Raw genomic sequence first — 17605 nt, 5'->3', positions numbered from 1 at the left:
TACTTCAAATTTTATGTAAACATCAATAAAACCACCGCTATAGCTATGGCTAAATAGAAAGCACTTATCGTGGCAATAGAAGATTACAGCGGTTTTTTTTTCATCTAGGTACGTATATTTTATTTAGGTTGTTACTCCTGTATCAGGTGGTGAGAAACAGAACCGTCTTCAACCTTTTTCCTGGTATTATAACAGCCAGTAAATATTGGTACATAGCATAGACTGACTGTACATGTCAATGGTTGCTACTCTGTGACTGATCCGAACTGGTAAGAATTGCATATCGATCCAAATTAATTAGGGATGGAAAGGGAAGTGCAATTTTAGCAGATCTTAAAAAATTGATCAATAACGGCGCTGGCCAAGTCCTTACAGTCAGGTGGGATGGGGAAAGAATGTTAGGGTTTAATGATTGTTCCTTCAAGAGACCGAGAACACCTCTGCATCTCCACAATCACCACGGGAAGGATGTTTGGTCGGTGATGCGATTCATGGTTAAGGAGGAAAATACTATTTTTGCATTTTGTCTCGCGATGAAAAGGTATTTTAAGATAGAAAATTATGAAAATACGTCGACATTCAAAATAACGAACTATTCAAAATTTATTTTTAGTAATAGCAAGAAAGCTATGTGTAATGATTTTTTTTTTCAACTAGTGGTCACGGCAAACTTTGTCTTGCCATCGAGTAGGCTGTTGAAAGATGCTATGAAACCTCCCATACAAAGTGACAGATACATTTTCTCCCGTTTTATCAACTATTCCGGAGACTAATCCTAAAGTTTTTCCTCACACAATCATGTCGGAACTCTTGACGAATGCAACAGTGAAAGAATCAGGTAAATCCGATGACTCGTCCAGAAGTCATTTCGCGACATACCAACACCATTCCATTTTTATTTATATAGAAGATAGAAGACTAGTGGTCCTGGTAAACTTCGTCTTGCCATCAAGTAGGCTGTACAAAAATGACATGCAATCTCCCATACAAAATGACCCATTAGGTTCCTCCCGTTTTAACGACTATTCCGAAGATTTTCCTAAACTTTGTCTACACACGAACACGTCGTATCTCTTGTTGTATTCAACATTAAAAGAAATGTGAAAATCTGTTGACCCGTCCCATTGGAAGGCTCTTTGATTTTGTATTTGATTTTGTATTGGACTTTGACTTTTATTTATCTTGCTGTTAAATATTACAAATGTTATGGAAGAAAGAGATAAGAATATATCACTGGGGAATTTCTCGGCGTCGCAGTCATCAAAGCTTCCAACGTTTCGGTGTTTATAGGCAAATTAAATGTGCCACCATCATAGAGGTCGCTAGAGAAGAAGGAGAGAAATGTCATTGAAAATGTTTGTTTACGTCCAAAATTCAATTTTTCGACCCAAAAATTAGCTCATAATCAATTAATTATTAAACTATTTTCTATTGGCATAATCATTTTGACCCTTTTATTCTTTTATTCACAAAAAAAATAACAAAAAAAAGAATCCTGAATTTTATAACCTATATAGCCAAACACCAATTTTCCAATTTTATCCCACTAATTGTACATGAGCACTGACTGGATCTGTACATTTTCGAAGGAAAAAAAAAGTTTATCATGTTTTTCAATGCTCTCTGATCGTCTACAACATAACATGATAGGAATATATTTTGTGCAGAGAGTTTGTACTTGAATTCTAGTCATACCGAAGTTTATTGGCTCTAATAGAGATAGTTTTTAATGGATCATTAAAATAACCAAAACGACCGCTATGGAAAGCATAGATAGCGCCACCGTAGCCTTGTGTGTTTGACAGAACAGCAATGCTGTCACAATGTTAAATCCTATTTACAGTGGCGCCTTTGTTTTGATGCGGTGAGCACTGGCAAAAACTACATTCAATGATCCATTAGATATATGTCTGCGCTCATTTTAAAATCCACATATAGCGGCGGTGGTAACACTTGGATAGGAGTAGGCTTGAATTATTATCGTTCTTCAAGGATTTGAATGGATATATAACAATCCAGTCGTTGTGTAAAGTTAACACACTTTTCTTTATTTGCTGTGAAAACTGTCATAACATTTATTTTGTTTTGCTGAGAAGATGTTGTCTAAAGGAAAGATAAGCGTGTTGATCGGGATGACCACGCAAGTAAAAGAAGAGCATGTAGTTCGGGACGACCATGCCTTGGGAGAATGTTGTCTAAAGAAAAGACAAGCGTGTTGATCAGGACGACCACGCAAGTATAAGAAAAGCATGTAGTTCGGGACGACCATACCTTGAGAGGATTTTGTCTAAAGAAAAGGCAAGCGTGTTGATCGGGATGACCACGCAACGATGAAAATGGCATGTAGTTCGGGACGACCATGCATTGACAGGATGTTGTCTAAGGGAAAGACAAACGTGTGGATCGGGACGACCACGCAAGTAAAAGAAGAGCATGTAGTTCGGGACGACCATGCCTTGAGAGAATGTTGTCTAAAGAAAAGACAAGCGTGTTGATCAGGACGACCACGCAAGTATAAGAAAAGCATTTAGTTCGGGACGACCATACCTTGAGAGGATTTTGTCTAAAGAAAAGGCAAGCGTGTTGATCGAGACGACCGCGCAACGATGAAAATGGCATGTAGTTCGGGACGACCATGCATTGACAGGATGTTGTCTAAAGGAAAGACAAGCGTGTGGATCGGGACGCAAGTATAAGAAGAGCATGTAGTTCGGGACGACCATGCCTTGAGACGATTTTGTCTAAAGAAAAGGCAAGCGTGTTGATCGGGATGACCACTTACGATCAAGAACAGCATGTAGTTTGGGACGATTATGCGTTGAGAAAACGTTGTCTAAAGAAAAGACAAGCGTGTTGGTCGAGACGATCATGCAAGTATGAAAATAGCGTATAGTTCGGTCCGTCCATGCTCTCAATAACTTCAACTACCAGCGCGTGCTAATTGGAGCGATAACGTACGAATAATAATATTATATTAGGAAAGTTATTGTCAATAATATTTTATAATTTATGCTAAAATTACCCTTCTTTCAAATATTAATTCTTCTTTTGAGTTCCGCTATTGGAATATTTTTTTGCACTGAAGATTTTGATATATTTAGCACTAATTTACCCTTCTTTCAAACATTGGATTTTTTTAATATAATGTAACCAAATTATAGGCATAAAAACTGTTGATTTGAAATTGAAACAAATTTCACCTTCTTTTATACATAGGCTGTTCTTTTAAGATTTCTTTATTTTTTAGATATTTTGTTGTTCCCAACTGACAAAATGGCGGCAATTGATAACATTGATCTGCTCAAGTTATCAACGAAAAGAGAAATCAATTACTGCAGTTACTTCTTCATTTACTTGGCGGTTATTTCGAGTTTTACCGTCCTCAATATTTTTGCCAACATGTGTATAGCCAAGAATGACAGAATACCTGCTTCTTAGATTGCTTATCGTTCTTGCTTGTTCACCTTCCAGCCACTAAAGACTATTATAGCACCTTTTTGAACTGCATTACTTTTCGTGGAAACGAGTCATTCTAGGAACTGGCATTCGGGGAACCGACATTCAGAGAAACGACAGTCGGGGAAAAAAGTTCTTTCAAAAATGAGAAGCTATTTAGTGTTAGAGCCTTAAACATTTTAAACGAAAAATAATCTGCCCTCGTATATAGGCTTGATCTGCAGCAAAGTATGTGCGTTTCATTTATTAATAACTGCAAATTTTCTTTGCCAATTTACTATTTTCAAATATGTATATCGCATCAACTCAACGATACTTTATGTTCTGGGATGTGGAGAAAATTATTATTCCGAAACGATCTTCCACCAGACCCGTCACGAGATTTATTTAGTTATGCTCTCTAATGTCACAACAATTTTTGACATTCATAGCTTGAAACGACCACCACGCTTATTGAGAAACTACGAAAAAATTTTGCTCTGGGCTCAGTGATGTTGATCTCGGTAAAAGCTTCCAAAATGCCGATATTCATTCTAACTCAATCATTATGCCAAACGGCCATTATTCCAAACGACCATTATGCCAAACGACTTTATGCCAAACGGCTTTATGCCAAACGACCTTATGCCAAACGACTTTATGCCAAACGGGGTACAATCGAAATGTAATAAAAAACCTATATGATACCTAAGGAAAACGTAACCAAGCTTTACAAAAATTTCAGAAGACTTCTTCAAAAAAAAGTGCAAATGGGAGGGTGATGTTGAAATTTAGCATGACATGATTTGTATACCATTCCTTATTTATATGATGAGAGAGATAATTAGCAAACTTACTTATCCGGTAGTCCACTGAGCACTTCGGAGAGAACCACTGGAGTCTTGTCTGTTCCTTGCGGTATTGTTTTGGCCATTTCTTCAACATATTTTTCTTCGGGTAACTTTTCTTCTTCGGAATCGACCTGTAAGATGAAGCCGAGATGGAAACAACAATTCATTGATTATTTCGTCAATGTATATATGGTGTGGGAACGAATTCAGAAATTCTTCAATTTAAGCATATTATGTCCATGTCTCATAAATAGTAATCTAATAAGGCGATTGGTACATGTTCAGAATTGTTCTATAATGAAAACAATGTGTGGCGATGGAAAACTGAAATATGGTCATATTGGTACTTACGTCCACTATGCGAACATTACAGTATCTATTTAAAATAAAATTCAAACTATATTAAATGGTATAGAAATTCACTTAAAACGCAATCATCAAATGTAAACATCTGCTTTAATATGCACTTTTTATTTGGCTTTTTCATAGATAACTTCAGAATAGGTGTTCTTTTTGAAGCAAATGAAAACCATTAAAAATATAGTACTTTCAATGTTTTGTTATGCTTGAAAGATTTAAATTTAGAGCAAGATATTTTAAAAATTTGTCCTGGTTATGAAAATTGGATCACCAATTTACCTTTTTCTTTCGAAGGCATTTTAAAAAAGTTTTCACTTTTCTAGCTTAAAAACCTACACAATGATAATGTAAATTTTCCATTCTATCGCTATTGATGATTGAAAAATTGAGTAACAGTTATGAACACAAGGGCTGTTACCATATTTTTTTTTTTCCTCTAGCCCCATCTGCCCAAGTCCGTAGGGGAACTGGGTGTAAAATGCGCTATTGGGGTAAAACGCGCCACCCTCGTTTTGAGCTAACGACGTCTTTGGGACGCTGTTTTTCACCCGAGATAATAGAAAATGTATGAAAATGCTGGTGTTTTCCTGGCAAAAATCGTGAAATACTCGAAAAAACGTTTTTTTTGTTGTAATTTTGTGTTGTTTTCTAGGTCATTTTTCAGATCGATAAACAACAAAACTTTTGAAACTATCACCGAAAATCGCCTTGTGCAATCCCATAGTTTCCATGCGAAAAAAAAGCGTTGAATTTATCCTTAAAAAGCGTATTGAAGGACTTAAACTTTAATCAACTCGTGAAGCAAAACCGTAACACCACAAACAGCCGTTTGAATTCAAATTCCAACAAACGTAATGCCCCAAAAAGCGGTGTATCGTGCCCCGCATCAATCTTAATTCACGCAAAAGTAGTGTTGTGAAAAAAAAAATTCAACAATCTAATGCAATTATGATGAAAAATTCAATGGGGTGTACCCAAACCAACTAGATTCGTGTATTAAAACACTACATACATGTTTTTTAGTATTTCGGCACATTTTCCTCAAGTGGTACAAATCTGAGAGAGAGAAGACAGCTCACTGACAACTGGCTGGTTTTCTTGGCTTCTTTGATTTCTTCTTCTCATGTTTGGGTTGTTCACAATGGTCCGGAGAGCACAAAATGAGTCAAAACCATTTTCACATCCCATTTGTTATCGAAAAAAAAAACATAAAATTAAAAAAAAAATCAATAGCATTTTAAGTCCAATCGACAATATTTGAATATGAAACGATATTATATGCGAGATCACAGGAGAAGAACCTGAATTTTCAACCACATCCAGTTTGAGTTTGGCCAAATTTTGACGGTTTTTCACGCTCTGCGCTCTGTGCGGTTTTCCAGTGACAGTTGATGACAGGTTCCTTTGATTTTTGGGAGCTCGCAATCTAAGCCAGCTGCCTCCTCTCTCTCAGGTACAAATTACCCTAAGAACCTCTAATAATATACTTCATAGCTAAAAACACTTCCTTCCTAAGACGGCGCGTTTTGCCTTCAGTTACCCTAATATAGCATGGCTGCAAAACGTCATACGATCAATCTACATTAATTTGCGTTTACTGAGTGATTGCTGCTGACATACACAATGAATAAGTGACCAAGGTTGCTTTCTATTTGCGGGTGGATGCGACTTCAGATATGTATCTATGTACGAAGACAACAGAATATGTTCGATAGACTTTGCTCTCAATCACGCTGTCTTTGGAGTAAGGCAGCAAGGTACGTCTGACGAGATATGAGCAATGTGTCTCAATTGTGTTACAGTCTAAGAATAAACCAAATCAAAACGGGTCATTCTAATTTGAAACATCATTGGAGTCCACCGAACAAAAAATGTCTGATAACGATCTTACTGGGAAATAACTTCAAAGCTCCATCAATAGTTTCCAATGCATCTGATAAGGAATCTGCCGACAATGTTTTATGGAAATCAGAAGGTTTCTGCCAAGTATATTGCTAACAGAATCCATCTAAAGATTCATCTTCAGTGATACCTTCACATATTCTCCGAAAATTATTATAGGGATTATTCCAATAAGTACTTTGAATTTATGCAATAAGTTTTCAAACGTATTTGTTTTGGAACCCATATGAAAATTATTCCCGTGTGGATCAAATCTAGCATTTCCTAGTTCGACCGATGGTGGAATTGGCTGAAAGTAAGTTTTGTTCGATCCGGATACTACATCCCGAAGTTATTTTACCGAAAATTGTAATGCAAATCGTACAAAAATTTAAATTGAAAATTTCCCCCAAAAAATCGTTTGAGAAATTCCAGAACATTTTTTAAGAACAAAGAACTAACGTCATCAATTGTTTTAGGAATTATCGCGAGGCAAAAACTGTTTTTTTTTAGAATTTCGTCATGTATTGGATCTAAAACTTGCCGTTTGTTACGTGTTTCACCAATTTGCGTGATAACAAGTAAATGGGCACTTTATTTTGGCGGTAACTGTAGATTAGGGTCAGCATAACAAAAACGAACTTTTGTATCGGATTTATTATTTACAAACATTTCCATTTTTCTTCTTAATATTCGACCAACACTTTGACCCATTGCCAAAATCTAATCACACCAAAAATGAACGGCTACGCCCGAGTCCAAATTTGCAGCAGATTGCTAAAATGCCGGCTATGCGGTTATCATCGTTATAATCAATGATTAACACCTATACGGGTACCGTTATTTGGTGTCCATTTGATCAGTGGCGTAAAGTGCATCAAGCTCAAATCTAGATTTATCGACTGCCAAATGTTTTGCAATTTAGCTGTAACCGTTCGAATTTTTGTCGAACATTTGCCTGTAAAAAGTATGTTGAGTTTGTGCTTTTAAGTTTTTTTTAGTCTCAGAAACACAGACTTAAAGTTTTTGAATTATTTAATTGGATATTATCATCCAAGAATTCAATGAATATTGAAAACGCTCTGACATTTAGTTCATTTTCCAGAACTACTGATCGTATTTTTTTTTTTAAAGAATTCTTTCGATGGAGTTCAGATTTACTCTAGTTTACTGTGAGACACAATTGCATAATTTTAGACATCAGGCCATTATATGTGTTGATAAGATATGGCTCGGCTGTCACTAACTAGGCAATTAGGGGCATAATGGACATAAGGGCGAAAAGAGAACTCCTTGTTTAGAAAAAAAACTTGCATATTGGATAATTAGTTATTTAATATACTATACTATTTCCCTGATTTGTTGGTAAATTGACATGAATTCATCACTTCTCTTTATTTAATTCAATCTGGTTGGATTGTATATGACATTGGCATTATCACTAATATTTTAAAAATTAAGAGGAGTCCCCCCCAATTGATTAGGGGGAAATCCCCCAGTTAGAGTTACTGTGCGCGCGTGCTGTAGACTTAGGTGCAGGAGCCTTATTGCTTGCCGCACGGGCGCGCTGTACCTACATTGTGAGACCTTTCTTGGTGCGCCTTATTTTCTTAAGATGTGTCTCAATGCGGTCTCATGCGCTCCGTCACATGTGCTGTTTCAAATTCAGCGCAATAATTGAAGTGGTGACAAAGTCGTTTCAACGAGGATCGAAATTGTAACTCTCGAATAGCGAGTCTTCGACCATGTAGAGACCTGGGAGGGAGGCACCGATACTACACACGAAATATAGAACAAAGTTTGTTTGAACTGCAAGATAACTCCAGCTTGCCAACAACAATCAAGGCAGGCTTGGGAAAAATCTCTAGTTTTCTTTTGTTGTGTACTTTCGATTTTTTCTGACAAACATGGAAAAAGGGCCACAGTTTTCTATGCACCAAATATTAATTTTCATTGGAAAAAGTAAAACCATGCGTTTTTCAATACTTTATATTCAATCAGTTGAAAGGTGCTCACGTGACATTACTTGCATTATGTGCATGACTTGATTTTCATTCAATTTTTGTCACTTTTGATGAAATGCGAAAATGTGTTTTAATCAGTTACGCGTTTTTTCCATGTTAGTCCAATGTTTGAGATCTGGGCTCACAGTGACAGTTCGTGACAGTGGAATCCCGGCTCACTATGACGTACATACATTTTGTATTGGTTTCTCCCTCCCAGGTAGAGACTATCTAGACACCTGCATAATGAGGCGAAAATAGTTGTAGAGGCTCTTCGTTACTGATCAGTTGTTTCACAACTTGGATACCGATGGCGAGCCGTATCGCCGAGCAACGCATGAGTCGAATCTCCCTGGGAGCACATCACCAAGTTTCAGCTTTCCGAATTTTCGTGAGCCTCCGGCTAGCGCAGCACACTAGGATTTCGATGAGCTGAGAGACGGGATGGTTGGAGACTCGTCAGTACATTTATGTTGTCCTGAGACAATAGTAACTCTACCCCCAGTACCGGACGCCTAAGCCGATAAATTCATATTTTCAATATTATTGTTTCTGTGCGTTCATGTTAACCTTTGCACAATCGCCGTAAAAAAGTATAGTTCGGCAAAAACTAATTTTAACGCTCTAATTGAAGGAATATGTAATTCGAGTACGATAAATATTTGTGTTTTTATTATTTCAGACATGTGACATATGAAATTGATCAGTAGGGTGAATGTAATCCGGTTTCCGTAACTATTGTCGAGTTAAATGTTGTGACGTTTTCTTTGTGTTAAAGAATGTTCATTAGAGTGATGCAAATTTCGAAATGTTTGCTCCCCTATGCTTAAAGGATTTAAATTATGGTAAAAAGCTACCTTCCAAAATTTGAAATGATTTGGAAGAAATTTGACTGTGCACACGCCATTTGAAGTTTGTATGGAGATTACTATAGAAAACGCCAACCTTTTGTGTTCAGCCCTCTATCTCTCCTTCATAATATTTTATGGAAAAGTGAACACACTCTTTGAGCGATATGAGTGAATAAGCTTATAATTGTCCCTTTTGAGGCCCGATTGGAACTGATTCCGGGGTAGCCGGATGTGGCCAGAACCTTCTATTGGTCTATATTATAGCTATGATGCTTAGGATAAAAATACATTAATTTTGAGCCGTCGCACGATTTGAATGAATAGGTTTACAAAAGTGTCCCTCTGAGGCCCTATCGGAACCGATTCCGGAGTATCCGAAAGTGGCCAGATCCTCATATTGTTTCATGGCATTATATCTATGATGTTCACCATAAAAAATTTAAACTTATAGCTGTCATATGATATGAGTGAGAAGGATTACAAAAGTGGTCCACTGATGCCTTGCAGGAACCGATTCCGAGATGTCCGGATATGGCCATATGGCCTCATGGTCCCACTATGGGCGGTTTCCATACAGACTGGCGGCCAAAAATATTTTTTACATCTCATGTCGTATTTATGAGTTTTATGATACAAATTTGATGTTTTATTTTCAAAAAACAAATTTTCGAGACTAACTTTTGAATAGGGCCTATAGCGAAATATAAAACTATGTTACTTATAATGCATTTAAGCCATTTATGCGATTAACGTTGTGCAAACCATTATAAATATTAAAACTTACATAGAAATGATGATATGAATGATTTAGCGAAATTCAGTTATTTTCTGAATTAGTTTTTAGCTGTTTTCAATAGAAAATGGTTAAAAATATTGGAAAAGTTCAAAAAGCCTTAAATTAAAAAAGTGCAAATTTGTGCAGCTAAATTCTTTACGATCGTGTAGTTTAAATCTCAAAGCACCCTTGGAACTAAATTTCAGCCTGGGACAACTTGGGACAAAAAAGTACTCGATGTGTTAACTATAAGCTTATTCTATTTTTTTAACCACTTTATAAAAAATCATCTAAAAGCCACTATTTTGATGCATTTTATGTAAGTATTATAGAAAAAAAGTTATATTCATTTGAGTAAACCATAGTTTTTGTTAATAAAAACAAGTTTTTCTCCATAGGATCAACTTTGGCACCCCATATCTGAGTGTGCAATGCAAATCATGCCCTAATATTTTGGGGATTTCTTAGCAGACATGTTTACAATGAAATGGCGAACAAGAATTGAAATTTAGGGCACATCACTTTTTTGATTATTGGCCACCTGATAAGCCATAGTGGGTCCTTGGCATTATATCTATGATGTACAGAAAAAAATCATGAATTTTAAGTGTCAGAAAATGTACTCTTTGGTTACATTTAGGAGCCGATGTCAGGTGGCCGGGTATCCGAAATGGCCAGAATAAATGAGAAACAATGAACCGCTTATCTAGGAAAATCAACGTGAACCATCACTTCCGGAACAAATATACCCCATTTGAATCTGGAATAACTTCGGAACCAAGTGGTCAATACCATTTCTTCTGGAACCAATAACAGAGTATGCGGTTGATTTGATTTATTGGGTGTTATAAACTTTTTAGATTGGCGGGCTTCAACAGTTTTATTCCAGTTGGTATTTACCATGGCTTTTTCCCAGTTCCTGAGCTCCATTTTAATGGAGCATGGTGAGACTCCACAGAAAGGCTCTGACCTTTGTAAATGTTGAGATGATCCAACTCTTGCCAGCTCATCTGCATTTCGTTTTATTCCCTGATGCCCAGGCACCCAGTAAAGAACTATAGTATTATTTAACGATAATTTTTGAAGTAAGAGAGTACATTCCCAAACCAAATTTGAAGTACATGTGTATGATTTCAAAGCAGCGAGCGCTGCTTGACTATCAGAACAAATGCATATGTTGGAATGCTTGTATTTTCTTTTTAAGCAAATAGAAGCACATTCTAGTATAGCTTGTATTTCAGCCTGGAAGACGGTTGGCCATCTACCCATTGAGACTGATAGACATACACCGGGACCTGTAACACCAACTCCCACTTGATCGTTTTGTTTGGAACCGTCAGTATAGAAGACTATTGAACCTGAGCGAATTTAGTGTCCATAAACGGACCAGTCATGAAACAAGGCTTGCGACACATCAATCTTCATGATAAGTGTTGGAGGCTATTTCAAGCATTTTCCATCACATTCATCACATTCTGGTTTCCTCATGATAGTAACCATAAACGGATCAGCTATAAACAATGATTGCAACGCGCGGAATCTTCAAGATTTTATAACTAAAGTATATTGGAGACTATTTCAATCGTTTTTGTTGTATTTGTCACATGCCGGAAATCCTCTGGGCACCCTCGAGATAATGGTCATGAACTTATAAGTTATAGAACAGAACTTCACGTTCAAGAATTCGTCATCGTAATCATCGTCATCATCGAAACTTCAAAAGCACTCTTTCTGTTCAATATTAAATATTAGTCTATGAAAATGTGTTTCGAATAGAACACAATGAACACCATTTTCCTAATTTTGGACGAATAAGCTTCCTTTAAAAAATCTTAATTTAATGATGGTTCCTGCCCCCTTAATGCGAGGAAACTCGTAAATGAAACGACTCCGTTCACTATGTTGTACGGGTGTGATGTTGCCTGGGTATGCTCTGCCCCAGCTGGGACGTAATACCAAGAAGAAGAAGAAGAATAATAAGAAAAGGAAGATTGGATAACTCAGGATTAATTGAAACGGTCATTAACTTTACCATTGAAATTGATTGAACTTTCAAGAAAATGAATAATTGCAGTGAATTACAACTATCGAGTTATAGAATCATAATAAAATTTGGTCTTCATGACTAATTCGATGTTCACTTGAACCGTAGTTTACTCATTTTATGTTCTTTACATCGATTTCTACCTAACTTGATCTTACTTTCAATATCGAGTTATGGAGAGTTGGCTGTTTATAAATTCGCATTCTGATGCACGCGATGTAAAGTAAACGCTAAGTAAGCCATGCTACCCAGATAGGATTCTACACTTTGGAATCGACCTTAATGATGTTACGAAACGAGACAATGTTTCGCACAAGGTTTCTTTTATCGATTCCAATACAAGCGGCGTCCCGGCTGGGAATAAATCCAATTAGAGAAGAGGACACGCACAGCTCTTCTGTTAGCTACGTAACTACGAAAGTGTCCTTTCGTTATTGGGAAATGGACTATTCTAGGTATTTTTGTCTGGTTTTGCGAACTAATCTCATCTCATAACATAGATGAATACAAAAGACGAACACAAATTGAAGCGGACAGGCGCATCAGCTTTACAAGGGAATACATTCCAGGGAAAGCTGTCTATAGCGATGACAGAGTAATGGGAAAGCGAGGGGAGATGTACTGTGGAAAAATCGATAAATTTATCCCATTTCGGCGATAGACAATGTTGCAATTTCTGTACTATTATAGATAAATTACAGTTAATCAAATTAATGTCGATGGAACTTACGTGGTCGGAGCTTTCTGCCGTAGTCGATTCCTGTGGCGCCTGTTTAGTGCTATCCTGAGGCTTGACTTTAGATTCCCCCACAAAATCTCCCTCGACAATTCGCCGTCGAAGTTCCGCTTCTGTGCTCATTTTTTCACTTCAAGCGAAGCGTTTCGACGCAATTTTACTGCAACTTCCGAACCGTTTTCTCGCAATAAAAACTTTTCCACTTGAGCGCTTTTTACTAAGATTCTTTTCAAGAACACTGCACTTGACTTGCACACTAATAAAATGCCTACTTTTCTTTAGGTTTTTGCGCTAATCTATCACTTGGAGGCCTCCTTCGATCTAGAATATTAAAATAAAATTTAATAACATCGGCATTTGCGGCCAGAAAAACACTTTGGTTGATTTAACCAACGAAAATGGTTTCACTGATTGAACTGGTTTCTTCGCTTAAAATCGGCCCTTTAAACCCCACAATCGCCACCCAAATTCAATTGTTTACAAATGGTTTGTTTCTACAACGTAATCAAACGCGAGATAGAACGCAAACCGCACAGACTGGTCGCACGATAGATACAAAGCTCGTCGGGTTGGGTGAATTGGATATAGCTCTCTCTGTACATATGCTACACGACGCACGCACACTGAACTGTGACCTAGAATGAGACAACAATTTTTGCCACTAATAGTCACGGACCGGTTTTCAGAATGCGATTATTACTTTTCTAGTGTACGGATGCGTGATCACAGGTAACAAATTTAGTAATTATTCAATAGATTTTACGGTTCAGTATGACGAAGGACGATTGGACATTTCCTACTGAAATATGAAGAAAAATCAATTACTGCAGATACGTCCTCATGATACCGAACGCACGGGTTGTATTGCTAAATAAACTTGTTCCTCGTGCTCGCGACTCTTTATTGATTACACGCGTCCTATCCATGGGGGATCTTTCCAGGGTACTGACCGATACCTGCTGACACAGTGGTCGCTTCTAAATTAAAATATGTTTTGTTGCCTTTGTAATTCTTTGGTTTATCGCTAGAGGAGCAGAGCTAAACTACTGGTGTGACTTTGATTGCATTCTACAGATAACAGTACGGATTCAGTATTTGGTATGTAGTAGAATAAGACTGGTACTGCAATGAGCAGCTGACCGAGACCACCAATATCAAAGTCCGAGGGCGCAGTGAACGGTCTTCATCGTTCTGAGACAGGGATGAACGGAAAGAATCACACAGAAGCGAAACGCTGTTCAGTTGTGTGCAGTGCAAGCGATTTGTGTGTTGAACCATTATTTTGAAACATATTTCACTAATACAAACGGGTTTATAACCAGTCGCTGTATACATAAATAAATTGTTGTCAGTTTTGACAGATGTAACGCAAAATGTCAAGCATGCAGTAGTAGAAGAGGTAATAGATTAAAATGTATTTCGTTCATTTATTGTAAATAAGTAGGGAGGATGCATTAAAAATGTGGAGGAAATTTTAGAGCTATCAATTTATTATTAGATTAATTTATAATCGTCACAGCAATCACTTGCTATGTTCAAATGAAGGTTCAAATCAGTAACTGTTTTTTTCGCACAGAAGAGTGTAAACATCTCAGTAATAACAAAAAATAGTTGTGATAACAAAATTTGTCGTTCAGTGAGAATAAAATTTGACATTGTAAGAGTTTCGCCTGATATTCAGAATAACAAATAAAAAATATTTTTATATAATAGCCAGGCATTGCAGAATAAATTGGCTCTCATTTGAGTATGAAGCACAATCAAAGCATGCAAAGAAAAACATCCCATCTGTTGCGGTCCATGATCGTCAATGTATCGCAAGTTGTAACAAGTCTGATAAATGGAAGCAGCGAGCGAGAGCCCCAAAGAGAGAGCGATGATAAAATCCATTTTTCTCGCTTGTTTACCGTTGGGGATAGGTGTTTTTCTTTGCTGGCACGATAAACAATCCACGAACTTCCAATAGCAACAGTGTCCTCCAGGCTTGGAGCATGTTTAAAAAGGTTTTTTCATGCACTACTAGCCCCCTAATCTGATCAAAGTTGTAGCAGTATACGATAAACAGTCTCTCATAATGTGCAGCATGTTATTATAGTTACAGAGAGCGATACGTGGATTCTCTCAATTTTCTCAGAATTCAATCCCTGATAATGGACCGATGCACGAGTTCACTAATTTGACGTTTGAGCGGTGCCGAATTCACGGGTTGCCATGGTCCCATAAATAACACGGCACCGCTCAAACGTCAAATAGTGAACCCGTGCATAGGTCCATAGCACATTTTTCAATTGTAATGATGTTTTTAGCTTTCCGTGAAAGTCCTATAAATATCGCAGACAAACAGACGTCACATTCTCATCAATGTCCATCGACCACCTTTTTAACGTATTTTGACGTGTAAACCAGTGACTCCCAAAGTGAGCGAAATCGCCCTCCTGGGGGTGGGGGGGGCGTGTCAAATTTTTTAAAAACTGAAACGGGGGGGGGGGCGAAAAAGCTAGCAAGGGGGCGTTGATCAACTGTTGATACCGCTCTCCACGATTATAGCTCATTTTTCCAAATCTAATATATTGCCGTGAATCGCAAGTCAGTCCCATTTGTAAAAAGTAGAAAATGGGCTATGAAGTTTCCAAATTCGTTTTTCATACGAATATTCGAAAAATTCGGTTGTATGACATTTGCCAGCAAACCATTTGCCAGAAAGCCGTTTGCCAGAATCAATTTGCCAGAATGAACCTTTTGCCAGAAAAGCATTTGCCAGAATGGACCCCAGAAAGTCATTTCCCAGAAAGACCATTCCTCAGAAAATAATATTACTTCATTACTAAACTTCACATAGACATACCGTGAAATATCCTTCAAATTATTATGATTTCCAGCATATGATGCTTAATTGAATGACAATAATTGTTTCGTAAGATTTTCAAACTATGGTACATAAGCTCTCAAGCTTTTCATAGTTTCAAATAGTAATTTTTTTTTCTGTTGTTTTATTTTTATTTTTTGAACTATTTACTCTTTTAGACTATTTTATAACACACATTAGAGGCAATTATATTGTCAGCATTTTATTGAAGATTTTCCCTTCTATGAGTATTAAGCTGTTCTTTAGAACTAATTTATACAAAGACTCATATGCTTCATGGGAGATTCACCCTTCTTTATATCATTGGTTGTTCTTCATAATTGCACTGAATAGTTGTTGAAAATTGTATCAAACAATCTTCTATCATCTCAATTTTCAATATATACAGTGAAAGACAGGTGGACATAAAAATATATGCAGTGTGTATTATAGTGAAATAATAGAATGTAAAAATCGTAAAACTGATAGTCAATGCTTGTCTCTAACTAAAGAGGCCATATTGAAAGTGAGCTGATTATTTAACCATGACGTTGATATGATTTGTAATATTCAGTAGTCCGAGTGATTTCAAAAACAAAATTCTCAATTACCCATTCAATTTTGTTTCGTGCGGGTGCAGGTCGTTAGGCTGGATGCCGTTATCCCGAATGCCGTTAGGCCGAATGCCTATAGGCCGAAAAGGTCGTTATGCCGAAAGAATCGTTAGGCCGAAATAACATTTTATCGTTTACTACTACTTTATGTGGCTAACACATTCATCAGTGTTTTTGTCTTCTGTTAATCAAAAGCTGTTCTTTCTAGTTTTATTTCACAATGAATTTTATGGGCTTCTAGGTGCAATGCAAATTATCCTGATCGAAAGCTAATAATCCATTTGACCAGAAAATTCTTACGGTGGCTTCTAGGTAACGCAAATTATCCTGACCGACCCCTGTTAGTTATCCATTCGACCTTAGAGTTCATTAGAACTATCGGTCATTTTCAGCGTAATGACCCTTTCAGCTTTCAGCCTAATGACCCTTTTGGCCTAATGGCCTTCGGCCTAATGACATTCGGCCTAACGGGGTAGAACCGCTTCGTACTGCAATTGACTGAATATAATAATAGAGATTGCAGCCAGAGGATTCCACCGTGGATAATGCCCATGACGCAGTCCTCCAAAGGATTTCTGAATATCTCCGGTATCAAATAGTTGAAACTTACAATCAGGGCAAATACTGAAAATTGAAGATTTTTTGGCAACCTGTCGCAAATGATGTAAAACTGTCTTAAAACAAAAACATACGTGGTTCAAATTATTTTCAAGATAACAAAAGTACACGTTATTATTATTTATTTTTTAATGAATTCAGATATATGACCGAAAGGACATTTAGCTAAATCAGGGCTTCTTTATTAGAGTTACCGTAAAACGGGGTATCTTTGATAATGCGGGTAACTTTGATAGTGCGGAACCCTCCACATACTGAACAAAATATCATTATTTCTGTTAATCGGTTAAGCAAAACGAATGCAAAACTAAAGACTATTAGTATGACACTTCATGTAGGAGCTGTTTTCGTTTGAATCGAGAACATTTGAGGCTTTATATACGAATATTAAAAATTGATACGATTTTAGCACTTTCGAAACGCTTACAAACAATCTGTTCTACGATTACTAATTGATGTAGTTTTGAATAGTTGGTCACTTATCTTTGATAGCCTAGTTATCATAGAACTTGAATATGGTCTCAAATCTCTTAGCGAAAAGTATTTTCACAAACTGGGACCATTTTTGTAATCTAAGTCAGCAATTTCCATA

At 37.0% G+C, this 17605-nt stretch overlaps 1 protein-coding gene across 6 annotated transcripts in view; it reads right to left on the bottom strand.

The window, feature by feature from the left end:
* LOC5573011 (phosphatidate cytidylyltransferase, photoreceptor-specific) overlaps positions 1 to 14014 on the bottom strand; it is a 61780-nt gene extending 47766 nt beyond the window's left edge. Inside the window, exons 1-3 of one of the 6 annotated variants that reach the window (XM_021843558.1) lie at positions 13887 to 14014; positions 12931 to 13257; positions 4293 to 4417 (exon numbers count right to left, since the gene is read on the bottom strand). In XM_021843558.1, the coding sequence (XP_021699250.1) occupies positions 4293 to 4417; positions 12931 to 13059 (254 nt within the window). In that variant the 5' untranslated portion in view covers positions 13060 to 13257; positions 13887 to 14014. The other 5 variants (XM_021843560.1, XM_021843561.1, XM_021843563.1 and 2 more) reach the window with 5 other exon arrangements.
* Positions 14015 to 17605: the final 3591 nt, after the last annotated feature.

Source organism: Aedes aegypti, chromosome 2, assembly GCF_002204515.2.
Source record: "Aedes aegypti strain LVP_AGWG chromosome 2, AaegL5.0 Primary Assembly, whole genome shotgun sequence".
NCBI lineage: Eukaryota > Metazoa > Arthropoda > Insecta > Diptera > Culicidae > Aedes > Aedes aegypti.
Note: the sequence above shows the minus strand (reverse complement) of the source record. Positions and strands in the feature narration are given on the sequence as shown.